At 35.4% G+C, this 19978-nt stretch overlaps 1 protein-coding gene across 2 annotated transcripts in view; it reads right to left on the reverse strand.

Annotated features, from left to right (window-relative positions):
- Pdk1 (Phosphoinositide-dependent kinase 1) overlaps positions 1–19978 on the reverse strand; it is a 65530-nt gene that overhangs the window by 16743 nt on the left and 28809 nt on the right. The window contains exons 1-3 of one of the 2 annotated variants that reach the window (XM_085959521.1): positions 5299–5689; positions 3799–4078; positions 1813–2781 (exon numbers count right to left, since the gene is read on the reverse strand). In XM_085959521.1, coding sequence (XP_085815647.1) covers positions 1813–2781; positions 3799–4078; positions 5299–5310 — 1261 coding nt within the window. In that variant the 5' untranslated portion in view covers positions 5311–5689. Of the gene's footprint in view, positions 1–1812; positions 2782–3798; positions 4079–5298; positions 5690–19978 lie in introns of those variants that run through there. The other variant, XM_085959520.1, reaches the window with a different exon arrangement.

Genomic DNA, 19978 nt, shown 5'->3' on the forward strand with positions numbered 1-19978 from the left:
CAAAACACGGACATAAATCAAGCCACGTGCAAAGCCGATATTTCTTACAATAATGATTTTCGGCCCACTTGAAATATCGGGCGTTACCGCATTTATGTTCGAATATCAAACGTTTAAAAACAGTTCAGACTTCTCATAATCGATTTATTGTAGATGAATGAATTGTAAATCCTCAAATTCAATGTCAGCTTTTGTAGAATAGTCATCTGCTACCGCGATGAAATTGTAAATTAAATTATAAAAATAAATGTTTTTTTTCGTTGAATAGATACAAAATAAAAACATATTATGTGGACATATTATACAAGCAACATTTAATATGGACATATGCAGAATATGGAACCAAAGTCATAATTCATCATAATATTGTAAAACGATTCCATGATAATAAATTGTAGAATTCACGGAATTTCATTAAAAATATATTTCTTAATGATAAAGATTTTCTGTATGTCAAGAAGAAAAACAAACACAGAATTAAAATTTACAGAGACAGAAATAAGTTACGATATGGTTATATTAGGCAAATGTATCAACCAATTTAAGAATATATTGATACCTCGTAAATAACATTTTGTCGAGAGGAATAGTTCTGCGATGCCAAATGTATTTATTATCGGTGGATCTAAATTGGAAATGACTATTTCAATTATACACAATCAAGTGGAATTCCGTGGGAATGTAATTTCGTTTTTGCCACATAACAGCACAGCTGATATGCGAGGCCTCGTGGATCGGCCGATACGATTCGAAAAGAATTCAAGATCACTCTTATAATATTCAGCTAAGTCTGTTCTCCAATAGAGACAATGAACGCGCGGGCGTAATGTCGACACAGATTACTGCCGTATGTATAATAAATATTCTGATACAGAATTCTATTGGCACTGTCTCCCTCGGGCATGAGAGAAGAGGCCGGTCGCGGTCCAAGCGCGGCCTTTGAGTGCACATTTAGACCAATCGTTATTGCACTGCCAAATGAATATTTTTTATCGGTGGGCCGAAGATTAATTAGAATTTAAAATTAAAACTAAGTTACTTATAATTTAAAAAAAAAGGTTATCAAAATATATGTAGTTACATTGAACCAGAATTCAAATATGGAACTACTTTGTATGAAGAGTCAATTTAATTTTATTCCTAACATTGGATTACATTAATTTAAGTTAGTGTTACTCTTTTCATAGACACATAAATATTTCCACATCTCGTCAATATTATTTATCGGGGTGAAGGTATTCAAAGACAAACAACGTTTAAGTTTTATGTGGCAAAATAAAATGGTAAAGATTAATGTATTCTTTTCGACTTTTTCGTAATAATCAGCCGGCTGACCAGACGCGCGAGGTCATTATTTATATTAGGTACCGGACTGAATTAGGATTCAAAATATATGCAAATCCAAATTCAAAACGATTAGTTACGAATATGATAGCTAAAGAATGAGAAGTCATTGCATAAAACAATACAAATGTTTTAATTTTAATTACACAAATGCAAATCGGGAGGATACCGAAATGGGTCACATTGTTTGCAACAAAACGAACAGTTCAAAAGTATTAATGAAATATACGGTTAGAAATTAAATCGTCTTTGTGAGCCACGACTAAAAGAAAGGTCCTCGCCAACGTGAAGCCAGAGGACTGAACATATGGCCAGGAGAAAAAAGAAAATAGCGCTGACAGAAGACAATGTACCTACTGAAAGAAAATGAAGATCCAAATCCTGACTAGATAGAAATCGAAGCAGATCAGTTATAAAAGAATAGAACTAACGAAAACTAAGCCAAGATACGGTGAAAATATAACTTACCGGTAGGGTGTGGTGTGTGCGGTACGACGTGGGAGTCTCCAAGGTCGAGCTCGAGCAGTCGCGTCAGTTGCAAGTCTCCGAGTCCAGGTTCGAGATGGTCTGGCACGCGATATTGACTGCGCAGGGATTCGCCGTCAGCCTTGCCTGGCAGGTAGGGGTAGATATGCGGAGGTCTCCTCTCCCGCAATGTGTCCCAGTCAACGCCGGCGAACAGGGGATGACTGCGAATGCTTTCGTATGTCGCTCCCTTGTCTTGGGCTCCCAACCGTCTCGTCGGATCGATCACCAGCAATTTCTCTACTAGATCTTTAGCGTCGGCTGCGAAACCTTCGGGGAATTCATAGTTGAGGTTGATGATTTTTTGGAAAATTAGGTATTCACTTCCAGCACGGAAAGGAGGTAAACCGGAAACCATCTGGTAGATAATGCAACCGAGCGCCCAAAGATCAGACGCTCTCGAAACACTCTTATCGGTGAGTAGTTCAGGGCTGACATACTGTGCTGTTCCGACGAAGCTCATTCGTCTTCTTCTCGATCTTTCTTCTCCCGGTACTCCGTTTTCATCACCGCTCTTCATCCTGTTATCGTCATCTTCCGGTCTCAGGATCTTTGCTGATCCAAAGTCTGTCACTAGGACGTGCATCCGTTCGTCCAGCAGAATATTTTCTGGTTTCAGATCTCTGTGGATGATTCCACGTTGGTGCATCTGCTCGAGGGCCATGACCAGTTCGGCAGCGTAAAACCGCGTGCACTCAAGATCAAAAGATCCGACTTTATTGATGTAGGGAAGAAGTTCCCCATTTTTCGCGTACGACAAGACAAAGTAGAGGCGCTCGGAGTCTTGGAAGGTGCAGAACAGCCTGACGAAGCCATATCGACAGTTGATGAGCATATTAAGCACCTCCTTCTCTCTCTTAATATACTCGGCTTTCTTCTCTCTCATGATGTGTCGCTTGTCGCAAACTTTAACTGTTGATAAAAGAAAAATACTATTTAATAATGATTTTTTGACCAGACAGAATGAATAAATTAACAACGGAGTATGACAAAAATGATGCAGAGGGCAAACGCAGGAAATTATAAAATCGGTAATAACATTGGAGTGTAAGTGACAATGCTGTCTCACTTCCGTGACATTCTATTATTTATTTTATCAAGCCGTGCACGTCACCGCTTGCTTTAAATAGCTAAGAACACTTGCGGTATTCCCGCTGTATTTATTTTTTTGCATACAAATGAGATGGAAACTGGTTATAAAATTATTTTCCCACACGTATCATCGAGTCTCGGAATCGATAGAATCCATTCAATGTTTAAATAATAAATAGATATAATATAAATAAACAAAACATTCCGACACTCGGCATTCTTCGAACCGCCGGCCACGGTGACTTTCGAAACAAGCCAACTCTGACCAATGAAAGACACAGCTGTCGGTGATATTTGCATATTATATCGATTTTATTATTACTTTTGGGTGCAAAATGCAGACAGAAAAATAAATATATTATATCCATGAGGTATTATGCCGGGTCCACACTGGCAACATGTCGCGCGACAATCTCGTTAAATTTTACGATAAATATGATAATTATCGTAAAATTTAACGCGGTTGTCGCGCGCGACATGTTGCCAGTGTGGACCCAGCATTACGGCGATTGTTGCTGTTGACAATGTACGCTATGTTTCATATTTGTCGACAATTACTGAATAGGTTCACAAAAGAATCAGGCACACGGGAGACATCACATGGTTTTGTCTGTTAACATTTTTACATGTACCTATTTAGTCCCAGATCGAAATATACATTCGATTGATACAGCGACCTGTGAATTAATCATGTCCAGTGATCGGGATTCTAACCAATCAGAGAGCTGCATGATCAGACCTGCACCATAATAGGCGGCATATAGTCAAATAGACACAGCTGGTAGTTCCATTATAATTTTAATTTATGCAGCAGTATATGGAGTGAGATCTACTTACTAGCATATTCTTTTCCTGTGTGGATGTACTTGGCGAGGTACACGGTGCTGAAGCACCCCTCGCCGATGACCTTGCCGAATATGAAATCCTTGGCGGTCTTCTTGGCATTGGGGTTGTTGGGGTCCTCCGGCGGGGGCGTCGGAGGCTTCTGCGCCGGCGCCGCCGGGGGTGTTTGTGCCGCTAATTCGCGCGGGGGCGCTGCCGGTGCGGGAGGCGTCATCGCGGCTGATTGCTGAACGGGGCCGCTCGCTGGAGGGGGACTCTGTGGTCGCCCGTTAATCTACAACAAAAGAAAGATACCATGAGCTACAGGTCTTGCATTGAACCACACATGTATGCAGATTATTAAAGCGGTCGTAGGTACATTAATAAAAATATTTATTTGTTTATTGTACATAAAACATTTTGAGAACCGTTTAAAATATGAAGAGTATGTTTTTGTTTAGCTTGGAAATGATTTTGTTAAAGATAGAGATACTTTTAGAATTGTTTTTTTTTTTTGAGGGATTTCATGAAAATACTACGAATTCCTTTTTACTACACCGTGAAAGTTATCAAAATTTGAATGCCAAAGTCCGTTAAACGATTATGCGGTAGAAGCAAATAGAATAATATCTAATAGATGTGAAAAAATTGAGCACAGCATGTGGTGGATTTGAACCGGATGCCGATGTGTTGAAGCAAAGGCGATTTAAATAAGAAATTCTTAATCTAAACAAGAATATAGAATTAAGTTAATGTTATAAAAGTGTTTTAAATCTCGAGATGTAATTTTATTTTAAGGCACATAAAAAAGGGTGACCATTTTATACACCCAACATTTAATTCCCGAAAAATGTGAATCAAATATTACAAGAACCTATTAAATAGTCGATTGAATCAATTTCGATAAAATACAGTCGATTGTTCTTCCCAAAGTATTACAGAAAAGAGCCAGCAAGTATTTATTATCTAGTTAATGTTATGTCCGCCTTATCAGTGGGCGAATAATGTCGAGCAATATATTTTATTCCGAAATATATTACACCTAAATAATGTGTGATAACGTTCATTTAAATAACTCTAATTGCACAAGAGGAGTTGCACATAAATTCTTGTTCGAATCGGAACTAGGTGAAAGTTAATAACGTGAAATCATTTTCACTCGCATTCGTCCCACATACTTCTAAATATAGCATGGGCACACGAACAAACAACATATCATAATAACCCTTTCATTTTGCGGTTATAAATAATATTACATAAAAATTGTAGATCATTTAAAAATAGAACAAATAATAATGGCAAAACAAAAAAACACGATACACACATTCACACATCGACAAGCACAGTGGAATTTTTTTAAGGTCGACCGCAGAGAAATAAAACAAAAAAAGTTTTAATAAATAAGACGGAATCGAAATGTTCGATAATAATATAATAAGTCTAATAAAGCATTGATTCAAAAGAATATGACGTTTTATTATTTTAAGGTCCATAATGGCGATATCGTCATTTTACCTTGACTTTCATTTGCACGAAAACGAAACCGGAGAGGCACCACACCACACACAGAATCTAAAAATATTATTACGACACTGATTCTTCACACTACCACAGCACTGATAATAAAAGATATTATTTACACTAAATACAGACGTAATCGAAATGTAGCTGTCATTCGGTTATGGAACCAAATGTAACTAATTCACCGACACAGCGCGCGGGGGACATGATAATTCGTTAGCGCGCGTTTTACAAACTGATTTTTTTTTTTTGAAAATTCGAACGAAATCGGATCGTATGGGAACACGGCGTAATCTCGCGAGTTGCGCGCCGCCTACTCTTTTGTACGTCCGTCGCGATCGGCGCCTACAACGACATTGGCTTGGGCGGGCCGAATTATTCTGCCAACAGGTCGCGGCTGCTACGGCCCAGACTGCCTGCCACAGTTTCCCAACGCGACGCGGAATTTTCACCAGTTACAAAAAACAAAAAAAAAACACTCAAAAAGAAGGTGTTCGTTAACCTTTACCGCGTGATAAAAACATGAACAGTGATTTGCATATTAACACCAATTTGTTATTCCACATTGATTGCACTAATTATTTACGAAGGCCGAAAAATTAGGAAACCGTGCCCACTGGAAAAGGTTAAATAAAATACCAAACTGAAACATGTTTCTATGCTTTTATAACAAGCACTAAAAATATTTAAACGTAATAAAAAAACGCAGTGTTTTGAACAGTTTATTAAATAAATGGGTATATATTTTTTATGTCGATGATGTGGTATATCGTGCGGTTGACATGTTATCATTTTTATGTTTTTGGAAATTCATTTAGTTTCTAATCGACAATTTTTAACAGTGTTTAAGTGTTTTTTTAAACAACCTAAGTTATTTATACGTTGACACATTTATGCATCATTATTTTCATCAATAGTCCTACTAAAATATGATGTAATAGTAGGTATACATTTGAGGAGCAAACATTCAAAAAGTGATTTGTCACACATTTTGAAGAATGCCGTTTATTGTCAATTTTGATAGTCCATATTTAAATCTATGAAAGGAAACCAGAATCAGTGTTCAAAGAACCTTTTATCCTATAAAAAAATATAATGCCTTGATTTTCATTCAAATAGTGTTTTGCCCACAAGTTTCATGCAAATCGTGTTTTGTCCAAATTTCAAATCAAAAATGAACCACTTCCGCGAATTTTTGATTATACAAAATACCAGGTTTAAAATTCTTTCCTTAAACAGTTTTATAATAAAAAAAACCATTTTGAGTACAATATGTTTTTCTTGATTATCTCAGCTCAACATCTGTGTGACAAATCACGTTTTGAATGTTTGCTCCTCATTTATCTAAAGAAATAATAAATAATTTAAGTGGGTTGTTCCAAAGAGACATGATTTAGAATAGTGTTTTGCATTCAGCTGACGTAATTTATTATTGGTGCACATTGACGTTTTTTAAATCATTATAGGTATTTAATTATTATTTTATTATATTAATTACGCTTTGTACGTGGCCAAACTATGTAAAGATGCGACAGAATGTAACCAATTAATACATAATTAGCTAGTTTCATTATTACAGTGATTTGATAAGGCTAAATAAAGGGCGCGGGAGGCGGCATGCTTTGGGCACCGCCGGTAAAGTTGTACGATCGGAACAATTCGGCGTCAATTCGCGATCAGGATAGGCGTCACGAACTAAACGGTAGGACGTCATCAGTAATAAACGATCGCATGCCACATGTACTACGACTCGCTGATAACAAAATAATTTACAGTACCTAGCCTACGTATCTTGGTAAAAAATAATTATATTGAGTACATACCTACCTACATAGAAATATCACAAAATATATGTTTTAAATATCATTCCTAACTATAATTATATGACAAGATAATCAAGATATTATTACATACGTAAAAGAAACATTTTCAAAAATTAGTGTAGTATTCACAATTCTACAAAATGATGTGAAAACATTAATTATAATTTTTATGAAATGTAGCACCAAAAAAATTAAAACATACGTGTCTCAACTAAAAAAATAGACAGTACATTAGGTATTTAGTCACTGTCGAACAAAACTGAATGCTCTATCACATACCGAATCCAAGATAAGGAAAGTTTATTTATATACAAATAAAATAAATAAATACTAGTTTAAAATAAAGCAAGTCAGTATCAATATTTTATTATAGCAGTAATAAGCATATAACTTCAATTTTGCACAATCGATAAGGAAACTAAAACTATCCGATGGCCACGACTGTCTCCAGAGTGATAATTATCAGCGGACGAAGATAAAGACGTATTTGATGGCGAACGAAATATTTATATTTTATTGTAGCACGCTGCAGGCAAGTTGGTTTAGTGAGGCGCCACCGGTTGCATGCGCGTTTGTTTACGAGGCGTCGGGACGTCCGAACGAGCGAGAGACCGGAAATCAGCGGGTACCACCGACGTTATATCGGATATCCACAGATATAACTCGTTTATAAAAAAGATGTATTTTTTTTATCATACATTCGATGACGCGCAAATAAAATTGGCGTTCTTGGAAGGTTTGCATCGTCACAAGTATGATAGTACCTAAATACAAAAATTACCGTTACTGTACTTGGATCGTTGATATTATGTTACATGAGTATGGTTAATCGTCAGCAGTGTAGTGTAAATATGACAATAACTATAATTTATATCGGAAATTCAGACGCACATAACATAAGCCTCAAATCACGTAATCACAGTTGTAGTGGATCGCAATAATACTTAACACCCACCAAACAAATATTTCAGGAATATACATTGGACATACTATGTCAAATTTGCTTTTTTAAATTGAACTGAGATTAGGTAGGTATATGACATGAAAAATTTAGTACAAGATGCAGATTTCGAAGAAGGTATGGAAATGGTGAACTTAAAAAAGGGAGTTGAAGTCAGATTGCTTGTGAAATGACCGACCACTGGTGGCCCGGAATGAGCATATTATTTATTTACGAGTAATTCAACTACATATTAGATACCTACTAGTGGACCACTATTGCAATATTGCAATGGCCGAAGAATCATAAAAATAAGATAGATGTCAACATATAATTTTCCGTGACAGAAATACGGCCTGACATAAAGATCCTTTACGAACCTACATTATACTATTTCCACCGACTGCTAGTTGTTACGTAAAGCGGTTTGTGAATAATAAATGATTGCGTCATAATGCACTTACATAAACTAACCTACGAGAACGTTAAAGGCCGTATCCATTTCCGTATCAATGGTTGCCGTAGAAGATAATACAAATATTATTATGAGTGCACTGCATTCATAATGAAAGTTTTATTCGCGAATTGAGGAAATGGAGCCGTGAAATACTTCGTGATAAATAATATTGTTATGCAAAAGTGTGATTAAATTTACACATAACTTATGAGCCAATTAATAGATGGATAGCAGTGTCACTTCACCAGTGACGACAAATAATAATAGGTACTTAATAAAAAAACATTAATCGCAATGTTATAAATAAATATATATTTCCAGCATTTTACTAGTAATGATTTGTATATTTTGCGATTTAAGCCATAATAAACGCATTATTAATGACTGACAAAAACAAAGGGATTATTAAAGAACGCCATAAATTCATACACCCATGGCCTCTGCCACAATGGCAGAGGTCTCAGGTGTAGATGTTTAAATAAAAATAACGATACTAGTGTTTGCGTTCAAAAATAACTTAAGCATAAGCGAAATGTGTTTACAATGACTGAATGCATATAAATGTATCAATGAGGTATTTAAATTTATAAAGAAAAATGATTTATGCGGATAAATCCTCTCGGAAATCCATTTTTTTTTTTAAATATATAATATTTTAATCGATTAAACATCTTTAAATGTGTCATCAGAACACACTTTAATCAGGAATTCAGACAATGCAAATATTCACCGTTGAAATCGGTGAAACTCTTTTATCGTAAATCATATTTCAGAATTTTATTCTGATATAAATATAGTAAACTAAACACTCTAATAAAAAAATATATATATATATACTTACATAGGCTACTATATGCATTTAAAAAAACGTTATTTCAAAAATAGAACTACCTAATGTAAAATTATAAATTTTCGAACGTCGATAAAAGCGAACAGTTCTTAAAGTTGTTAGTTTGAAAAACAATAATATCTTTAGACAGACTTCATAATAGGATGTTCAAAAAGTTTAATTAACGGGCCGAAAGTTAATAATACCAAATAAAGCCGTCTGACGGCCGGATCAAGTTTTTAATGGCAATCCAATATGTGGACACAGCTGAATAAACTGTAAGAAAAACAAAAAAAGAGAACTGATACGCAGACGCCAGTCGCTAGGGAGGATTCTCTGCGACAATCCCAATAACAAACATCTGTTCTGCGAAAAGTATAAATTGAAATAATTATTATTACCGCTGTTTGAATGGCGATCCAATATTTGCGGCAAATGTTTTCAGCGACGTTTTGTAAATATGAACACGTGCCATGCGACAGAGATAAATAAGGCAATTTTAAATATTTATACACATGGAAAAGTGTTTAGAAAATCATTGTGGACAATGATCGAAAGATGCACCAGACATCTTTCATTTTGACCCAATTATGTATATTAGCCCAAGAAGTTTTGATGAATTACGCCCAATCGACTGGTGAAAGTCAAATGTGTACTGCTTTATTTTAATGGTATTAGTTTCATTCAAATTAAAACGATAATGTAAGTAAATCGTAATTAATACGAAGTCGAGAAATCGTGTCCTTCATTAATATTGTACGTACTGACCAAAATTTTTGATTACTATACATGTACCTATAGGTTTTTTTTTGAAAATCTATAATATTCACTATGTTAAATCGTAGTTACCTACTATAAAACTCGGAATGGCAATATAATAATGAAAAACACAAAGTTAATTATTAAAATATAAATAAACGTGTAAGAAAACAAACAAAATGTTCGGACCCAAATAGGTACCTTGGAATAGGGGATGGGCATCGGTGAGTATAATATTAAAATACGGAACGGATGACCAAAAGTCCGATGGATCGACACGTTTAGCAGAAGTAGGTGAAAGGCCCCAAAAGTGGACACAAAAAGGAGAGGACTTAATCCAGTAGTGGTTCGATAATGGCTGAGATTACGATAGTGACATAAATTTGAAAATTGTAACTGAAATTTTAGCTTGGATGGGGTTTGAAATAATATTCGCTAAATTTCTCGCCCAGTTTCATTCTCCACAAAAATTCCAAAATGCAAAAAGTGCAAAATAACTTAAAGAAATCGAGCGAGGTGTATTGTATTATTCGTTGAAAAGGTAAACAAAAGCCGCATGATGGCACGCGTCGCGAACGAGTCCGAAAAATCGACCGCAAACCGCACGAGCGTCGAACAGCGGAGAACGGCGTCGATTCCGTTTGGGCGGCCGGAAGTGGCCGCAGCGGAGGTTTTTCCTCTTATAGAAATACCAACGCGGCGAACTAACGGAAGCGCGGCCCCGCTGCGACGCGGGCGCGCTCTGCCGGTGGGAATCGGCACGTTATTATTCGGTATGTGTATTTATTTTATTTTTAGAAAACGACTCGCAGTTGTAGTAATTATAACGCGGCAAGTCATTTCTGAACCATTCAATCGTCCATTCATGCAATGTGAGAGCGTAGCTTACCTTTTTTACATACAGTTATTTTTTGATGGATGGATGCGTAGCTTGCTGAGAAAAATTGCATAACGTTACTTCAATCTAATTATTTAAAAAATCTTTAATAATAGATACCTATACTAAAACGGCAGTATAGTATAAGTCGTTTTAGTATTAGGAGTAGAGGAATTTAAAGCGATATATTTATTCGAATAGATTATAATATAAGCACGAGTAACAAGTAAGGTAGTCGAGGCTTTAATCGACAACTGAAATGTACCAAATTGACTGCGAAACGGTTCGCTAACTGACAAACCATGTTTGCCCCACTTACTAGGATGAATTATAAAATTTGCTAGGTGGTGGTTCATTCATTATTATTTTTGTCCCAGTTTCATTGGGATAGGCTGGCTGGCTTACTACGGCTGCGAACAATAATAATTGGCTTCGGCCATTGTGTGCAAAGCAGTGATTACGGAATACGACATTGAACAGTTAGTTACAACTTACAACACAGCGGATTGTGGTATTATTTTTTAACAAACAATATTATTTACTCATGGTTAGTGTGTGGTGTTTTTCCTACAGGTTTTTCTCTGCCATTCATGACAAAAATAGGAAACCGATTAAAACAACACAGTAGGTAGGTACCTATTTGATAATAATAACAATAACATATCCTAATAATCAAACGATACGCAATACGTATCAAGATCAATATGTTGCGTCCCGGTAAGTAAACATTGCTAATTCAGTACATCGAATTCGAATTTTTAAAAATACAAAATCAATCGTAAAATATTATGTTACACGATTACATGAATTTTAAAATGTTTTCCCCTTTCCGATGGGTTCTTCGTGATCACGTCGTTCACCAAGGATTCGAGTGTCTGTAACGTGGTCGTACCAGTAAAATGTCAGATTCGGCGAAGCCTTCGTTGATATAGTAGGCAATGTTTTTAAAAGCGAACTAAACCAGTCCTGAGCCTTATTAAATTATGTCGATAAAGTAAGACCGATACACAGTACATATATTATATTTTGCTTTTACTATTATATGTCTCTAACTACGATTTAATAGTTAACTTAACATTTCATGGTAATGAACAAAACATTACCATGAAATGTAAAAATAACTTTATTGAAGTTATAACATGTCAACAGAGATTAAAACTACATCCTCCAATAGGCAAAATTATACACAGGAGTCATTAAACATATAATAATATGCTTTGTGTACCTAATTAAAATAATTAAAAACCCTTCAGAGGTCAAATACAGCGGAATGTTAACATGTAGTTTTTTTGTGTAATCTATCAGTAAGAAAAATACCTCGAGGTTACCATTGAGGTTGGGCGGTTACCAATGATATCTTCACCGGAAAAGCGAAGCTCGACAGGTAAACGGAAAAAAATCACACGCAAATAGAAGTAGGTGAACAAATATTAAGTGTGTCATGAACACTACTGACTCAAGTCGAACTTCCGGTGCGGTTGCGCGCCGCCCATGTCATGCGACATACATGCAATCGACGGAACAATGCATTCAGGAGAATCAATAATAACATCCTACAGGAACAGAACTTTATCACATGTATTCCATTACACAGAATATAAGTACATCTGAAAAATGACACATTGAAAAAACGGATCATACTGTGAATGAGATAACGGGACGACATATTGGCATCATGGGAGTGATAAACTTCAAAATGAGAGCTGAAGATTGAATCTACCAAGGTACCTACCAGCGCCAGAAATGGGAAAAAAAACTATGCGATTTTGATTAAAGTAACTGTTAATTAATATTGTTTACCATTGCATCATTAAAACCAGTAAGAATGTATTCGTTTGACATTGACGGACCGGACCTACTGGTAAAATAGTGAATTAAAATAATGTTGAAATACGGAACCTACTCGTAAACAGTTGTAACTTGTAACTATGAATGAATGGGAGTTTGTACCTACGCGAACAATGATGGAACGCTAGGAGGCGGGTGATTAATAAAATTGCTTTGCACGGATGTGTGAGTGTCGCTCCGAAGTGTGTGTGCATGTCACCAGGGCTATAATGAGGAGATAAAGAAATAGAATAAACCATAATTTAATAATATGTAAATATATTTTTATAATTTGATGCGTTACAATAAATGTGCCCACAGCTACATAACTAGACAAGCATAACAACACTTAGCCAACTGAGTAAACCAATAGAAACTATCCATGTAAAAAAAAAAGTTTTCTTAGGAAGGTTTTACAGGGGTTTAACTATAGATCATATATAATAAATTTCATTGAATGTCAAATGTTAACATGTGGCGCCCTCACTCAACAGACAACTTATACTGGTGGATCCAACAAACTGTCCAACTCTGTTTATTGATAAATTTATATTGCATAACTGTAATTAATGAAAAATATCTGTTTTGCGATTGTTCAGTGGTTACCAAAGAGAAAAGCCGGGATATCTAAGCCGCGTAGAAAGTATGGAGTGGATTGGATACATTCACATCTTCTTAATCGAAGTTTGACAGCAAATATCATTACTATTGTCGATTTAAAAGCTCAAAATAATATCTCTCGAATAGTCCAATGGATAATATTATTCTCCGTGATTGACACAAACGGCCCTGCGCTGGTCACGTCTGTTGCAACAGCCAGCGGAAATGAAGTACGAGTGGATTACAATAAAATTCGAGACGAAAATAAACGGCCCACACAATACACCAATACAGTATGCATAATAAAACCGACAGCGAATTGAATGAACGGGCTGCGAAGAGCCTAACTCGATGCAGACGAACGACACAAGACTTTGCATAATAATCATTTTATTTGTATAAATACAAGCAGGCACGACGAAACATTCCCTGTGAAACAAACAGAAAACCAATATAGGTATTTAAAAAAATGTTGTTTTCGTATCCCTCTCACTGTTGACGATTCGTGACTCCTTTCGGAGTCGTAAATAGATCTCACTAGTAATCACCGAATTTCACCATTCGCATATTATTAGATAGATAATATTGAAAGGTCCGTAGCGTCTATTTCGCTTGTATCTGATGATGACGAGCCTCTTCAAATTGTCGTTTTACGTTTTGGCCAAAAAACGAAAAGGCCTTATTTAATGATAATCGAAGATTAATAGTAAGTATGTACATGTAACGAATGCGCAAAGGAAATTTATGATTTTTAGACGGGTCCCACATCTAAACTAGTCTCGACTGCAACACGTCGAATATGTCGATGTATTGTGTTGGTATTCACAGAACATATAAAACAGAATGGGACATTCGCATGCAACGAATTTCACCTGACATGCGACGCAGGTATAATCCTAAAATGCCGCACTTCATCAATCATTTTTACCGGCCACGTCCTCGCCTACAGCAAAAAGTTGCAATGTTGCGCCCAGTTTTAATTTATGGATAGTATAATAGGTATTATGTATCCCAGTCGATTTTAGTGTGCGACCGGGCTTATAAATAAGCACCCCAGTTGTATACCTACAATCCTTGATAGATAGATACCTATGTCAATTATCATAAGATTAGCGTTGATCCATTAGATTAGGCTATATTATAGACGAGGACATAACCTTTAACAATTTCGACTTTCCGTATCAATGGAAAACCGGAAGACGTAATACATCTTACAAGGAGATGTAGGCACGATTGGAGTAGAAAAAAGGCAGAGCGGAGGTACAGGATTAGCATTTTCACGATTAGCGGAGGAGTGAGAGGGAACCGAGAGGGAGAGGGCGTCAGCATCCGCCCGCGACGAATGCCCACAGTTCATTCATAAAGCGGCACCATTATTATTGAGCCATGTGTCGAGCACACACCGCGAAATATTGCGATAAGATTCAAACATTTAAATTAAAAAAAGAACACTTTGAATTTGTTTGAATTTAAGACTCAGGATAGCTGGGTCTGATCATTGAGTGTAATAGAAAATTTGGATGAAAGATGTATCAATACCTATTATAATATTTCCGCATAATAATGCAATACCGGTACCGTGGTCATTTATATTTTATCGAGGCAGAAAATAATACATACCGCGTAAGTAGGGAATCCAATCCCGTGCCAAAATTCTGATCCCGGGATTTCAGGATTACAATTTGACAATCCCGGGATCCCGGGACTGGTCCCGGGATTGGCATTTTTTTCCATTGTTAATATAAAATTTTTATATTCACAAATAACATTGATAAAATCTGTCAAAAATAAATCTAGTATAATTTATACTATTTAGGACATTTATTGTTAATATTGTATATCTACGTTCAATCTTGGAAATACATAATTTTAATGGAGTAAATAATATTGTAATATAAATAATAATGTGAATTTAATATGAGATTGCTGTTTCTGATAGTAAAGTCTTAATGAATGGATTAGCGAGATTTAAAATAGTAAAGCAAATAATCATGGCGTACTTTTGGCCTTTCCGCTTCATAAATCTAATTAGTCAGCCAAATATGAAACTGCCGTAAAACTTATGAGATCATGGTGGAATTACTTTGTTAAAAGTGCGAGGCATTGTTTTTTTCCATCCTTCTCACTTTTAATAATTTATGTGAAAAAATAAAATAAATCGGCAACTTACACATGGGTATAAATCAAACTTCATTCAAACTCAGTTAATTTCTAATGTAGTTATTTTTTATTATAAGTATTTTTTCTGTTATATTTTTGATTTTATTTCATGTTCCATAAAAATTGATAAAAAAATCAATCCCGAAATCCCGGGATTATTTTTATCAATCCCGGGATTCATAGGTATCGAAAATAGCTCGGGATCCCGGGATTGGAATCCCTACGCGTAAGCAAGCATCTAATTGATTATAAACATTAATAGTAAAAGTATAGATATAGATAAAGCGCTACATTATAACTACATCATGACAAGAGGTGGAATAAGGTGGCCAGTTTTGGCTGTATTAACGGCATATGTAATAATATTATTATGATACTATATTACAGCTAATGCGGACGAGCCAGCAACGTTTTATTAAAATTGCTATCCTGTGAACACTGAACACATGTTGGTGCCCATTGTAATGTGATTAATACGATGCGGCGACGTTTCTGCACATCCCAAGCCTGGAAGACGCTCTTGAGACGACATAAGTAAGACAATACCTGACTACAAATTGCCTACACTTCTGAATACACACTATTAATATCCTGTACCTTTGTAGCAATAATCAAATTGGAATGAAAAGGGTTGTAATCGCGACACTAGTAAAAAAAAAAATTACTGCCGAAATATTGATGGATTATGTGAGATTTCGCGGTTCCAAAGTACGCTGTCCGGTCACTAACCCGCCCACAGAGTTCCGCATTATAACGGGTGGGATAAAATAAGTATGCATGTGAATAAAATTTTAAATTTGCAGTACTACCTGCAAAACACACACAATAAATAACCAACAGTGATGACTGATGAGACTACATTTTTATATATTTAAATATAGCAATACAAATAAAAGCTATATATAATTAGGAAGTATATACTTTTCAGTTGAGATTTTAAATGTATATTATTGTATGTACTAAACATTTAAATATTCTGAATGAATCGAGGCTCCTGGTCCATGTATACATGGACAGATGAACGAGTTTTGAATTAAAGGGATGCCTACTATTAAATAAATATCAATTAGAATGAACATAAATCACAGATATTTATAATGTACGCTAGGTCACATAGGAAGAATACGAAAACGTTAAATTAGGCCAGTAGTTAGTGTCGGAGTAACGCATAAATTGGCAGTAAATCTCAATTAGGGAATTAATGTTTGACAATACATGTTACACACAACACTGAGGACATTATACCTACGTACCTACATAGTATGTTTTGCACACATATGAACCATAAACTTCTTAAGATATTTACTTAATGCTGAAAGGAGCTGATCAACTTGTTGAATATGGCGTAATAATAATAACTATAATATATTTTACTTTGTTACTCATTGAGAAACATTAATTATTTAAGTATGTTAATTTCGTTTTCCTAACGGCAATGCAACAGAGATAAGCAGGCATACTTACCTGTGCACTTTGATTCAAAGTGCAAACGGTGTTTAATGTTGGTATGCTCACCATTAATATTGTGCCCACATTACCAGGTGTGGGCTGAAGGAACTGGTTGATTTAACGACTATCATGTTGTGTGGTAAAATGCAATTGACCCTTTCTGCACCGGTCAAAAGGGTGGACGCCAATGTGAGAATTTATAATGCACATGCATGGTGGTTATACTATACAATAAAAATATTCAGTATACTTTCCTATATAATTTGGAACATGTCAGAAACACGCCGATTAGAAAACAATATTAGTACCGAACAGGACTCGAGTCTGTGTCCATCGGATTCTGGTTAATGTTTAACAACAGTTTTTATACAATGTTTATTTGTTTGCGGACGAATTGAATTGCAGTTTTAGGAATTCAACTTGACTTTGAAATTTTAACTAAAGTCAGACTATGGCTTTCAAAGTAGGCCATAGTCGATTAAAGATACTGTACATATAGCTGTCTTAAATTGTTAAATAACATACCTATTATGGAAAACATTAAAAAACAATTGCAAAAATATTACGCTGAACCGACCGCACGCGGCGCTGCTCATTTCGAATTGAGTATTATTATTATTAGTGCATAACTGCATAATATATTTCGAGTTGCAGTCAAAACATGACGGTGTACGATTGCACTTTTTTATCACCTGCCTTGCGGCGGCTCGGCGCATAATAATAACGATAATATCTCTCTTCACTATACGAAAAAAAGAAAACATGCCGTAAAGCAACATTTAAAATAAGGCATTGAAATGTTCGGACGACGGACAGGGTGGCCGGTACCGGGCATCTGAGATGTGGGAAGTTAATTATAAACAAGTACGGAGCCGTCATAACATCCGATGTTTTTGTGAATATCCGTTAATAAGCAAATTCCGACGCGATTACAGACCAAGTACGTTAAATATGAATGCGTTTATTATCAGTAAACGCTCATTATTCCCATGGTAATTCAAAAGAATTTGACAACATTTACACTTTATACAATTCGGTACGTCTTATGATAATATATCTGCATTTATTATGTATACTTTTATTAAATTCAACATGAATAAATTAATATAATATTATACATTGGCACACGTTTTAAAAAGAGAAGTGGAATATAGATTAATTATAGAATTAAAACTTTGACATCTTCTAATTAATCAATACATACCAATCAAAAATTAAGAAGTCCATTAAGGTTATGTCACAATTGGTGTGAATCTCTTCTGCGGACTAATACAATTTGTTGGCGTCGTCGGTTGCTTTTCACTTCGCACATCATGACTATTACCTTTTTAGCATAAGTTGTAATTGCCTATAAAAGTATATCTAATTACTTGACATAAATCTAAAGTAAAAAACTGTAGTGTTATTTCTAGCCACAATCTGTTATCAACGTCGCCACTATCGGAAGCTTCCTGTGGGCAAAGGGGAATGGAAAATCCTGCGGGATTTCCAAGAAGTACGAGGAAAAAACGCGTCATATGACGGTGCGGTGTGACCAGGAAGCGACAATTCCAGCCGAGATGATAAAAAAATACTATTGTACTGATAATGAGACATCACAATACACGATAGAATTAAAAATATCGCTGTGTAGTGCGTGCCAATTAAACTATAAACTATTAATTATTTCAATACATACGTGATAAATAACATCCCATATACCTATGAAACAACGCGGGATCATAAAAAGTGTATCAGCCACAATTTAATAAAATGTCAAAACATAAGAAAAAAAACCTTAATGGCCTCGTCACGCAGGAGATTATATTATAATACATACTGTGCCCGATATTCTTATATAGATTTATATTGAGAATGAACATTAATTTATTATTATTATTCGCGGCAGAGTTCGTCCCTGGTTTGTAGGTAGGTACATAAGTATTTATAAAAATTGTATTTTTAAACATTAAAAACAGACATTTTCAATAATTGATACACGATTATAAAAACAACAACGAGAAGATAAGGAAGGCTATCTCCGCCACACATAGAGAGACAAACAAAATATTATTTATAAATACACAATAATAAGTATGAGAGGAAGTATCGACCTTTTGACGCCATCTGACCTTTCAAAAGATAATTCCACGAAGCGTGTTTTCATTCATAGGCGATATAGCCAACTAGATGTAACACAGGATAGAATTTAGAGAACGACCCTTTCTGAAATACATACGCAATAAAGGAATCATTATTTAGTAATACCCATTCAGATTAAAAATATACGATTTCAGATACATACACGATATAAGTTTATGAGGATTTACTATTATATTAGTATTCATCACAACTAAATACCTCTATGTATAAAGAAATGTATGCATATTGAAAAAAGATGGATTATCTTTGGAGATGAGTACATGTCTTGAAATAATATTTTTTTATGTATTAGGTATGTATACGTACCTTAATAAGAAAAATACGTAACACAATATCTTTCATGACAAAATACACAATTAAGAACATAAAATCACAATTTTAATAACAATTATGAAGCAACGAGCACTGTACAGAATTGAATAATACGCACACCTTAATGCGATTGCATTTTTTCCCCATTGGCAAGTAAAGAGGTCCGATCGACTTCTTATATCGGAAAAACAAAGGATCGATCGCGTCACAAAGAGAGAAGTGAAAGCAATAATTGCAAGCGATAAGATTAATTTACGCAGGTGGGCGGACGTCCGGTGGTAGTACCGCGCAAGAGCGTCCGACAGTGACGCGGGCGCCGCGACGCGCATCTTGCAACCGTATATTTCCACCGCGCCAAGCAGAGGCGTCGAATTCTTAGTAGAACATTTATTACTAGCCAGGTTGAACAACACCCCACGAGAACACAATACAACATAGTATTTCATCGATAATATATCAAAACAAAACGGTTGAATAAGAATTACATGCATCTTAATAC

Source organism: Rhyacophila brunnea, unplaced genomic scaffold (assembly GCF_057557595.1).
Source record: "Rhyacophila brunnea isolate RB1 unplaced genomic scaffold, BYU_Rbru_1.0 scaffold_9, whole genome shotgun sequence".
In the NCBI taxonomy this organism is placed as follows: Eukaryota; Metazoa; Arthropoda; class Insecta; order Trichoptera; family Rhyacophilidae; genus Rhyacophila; species Rhyacophila brunnea.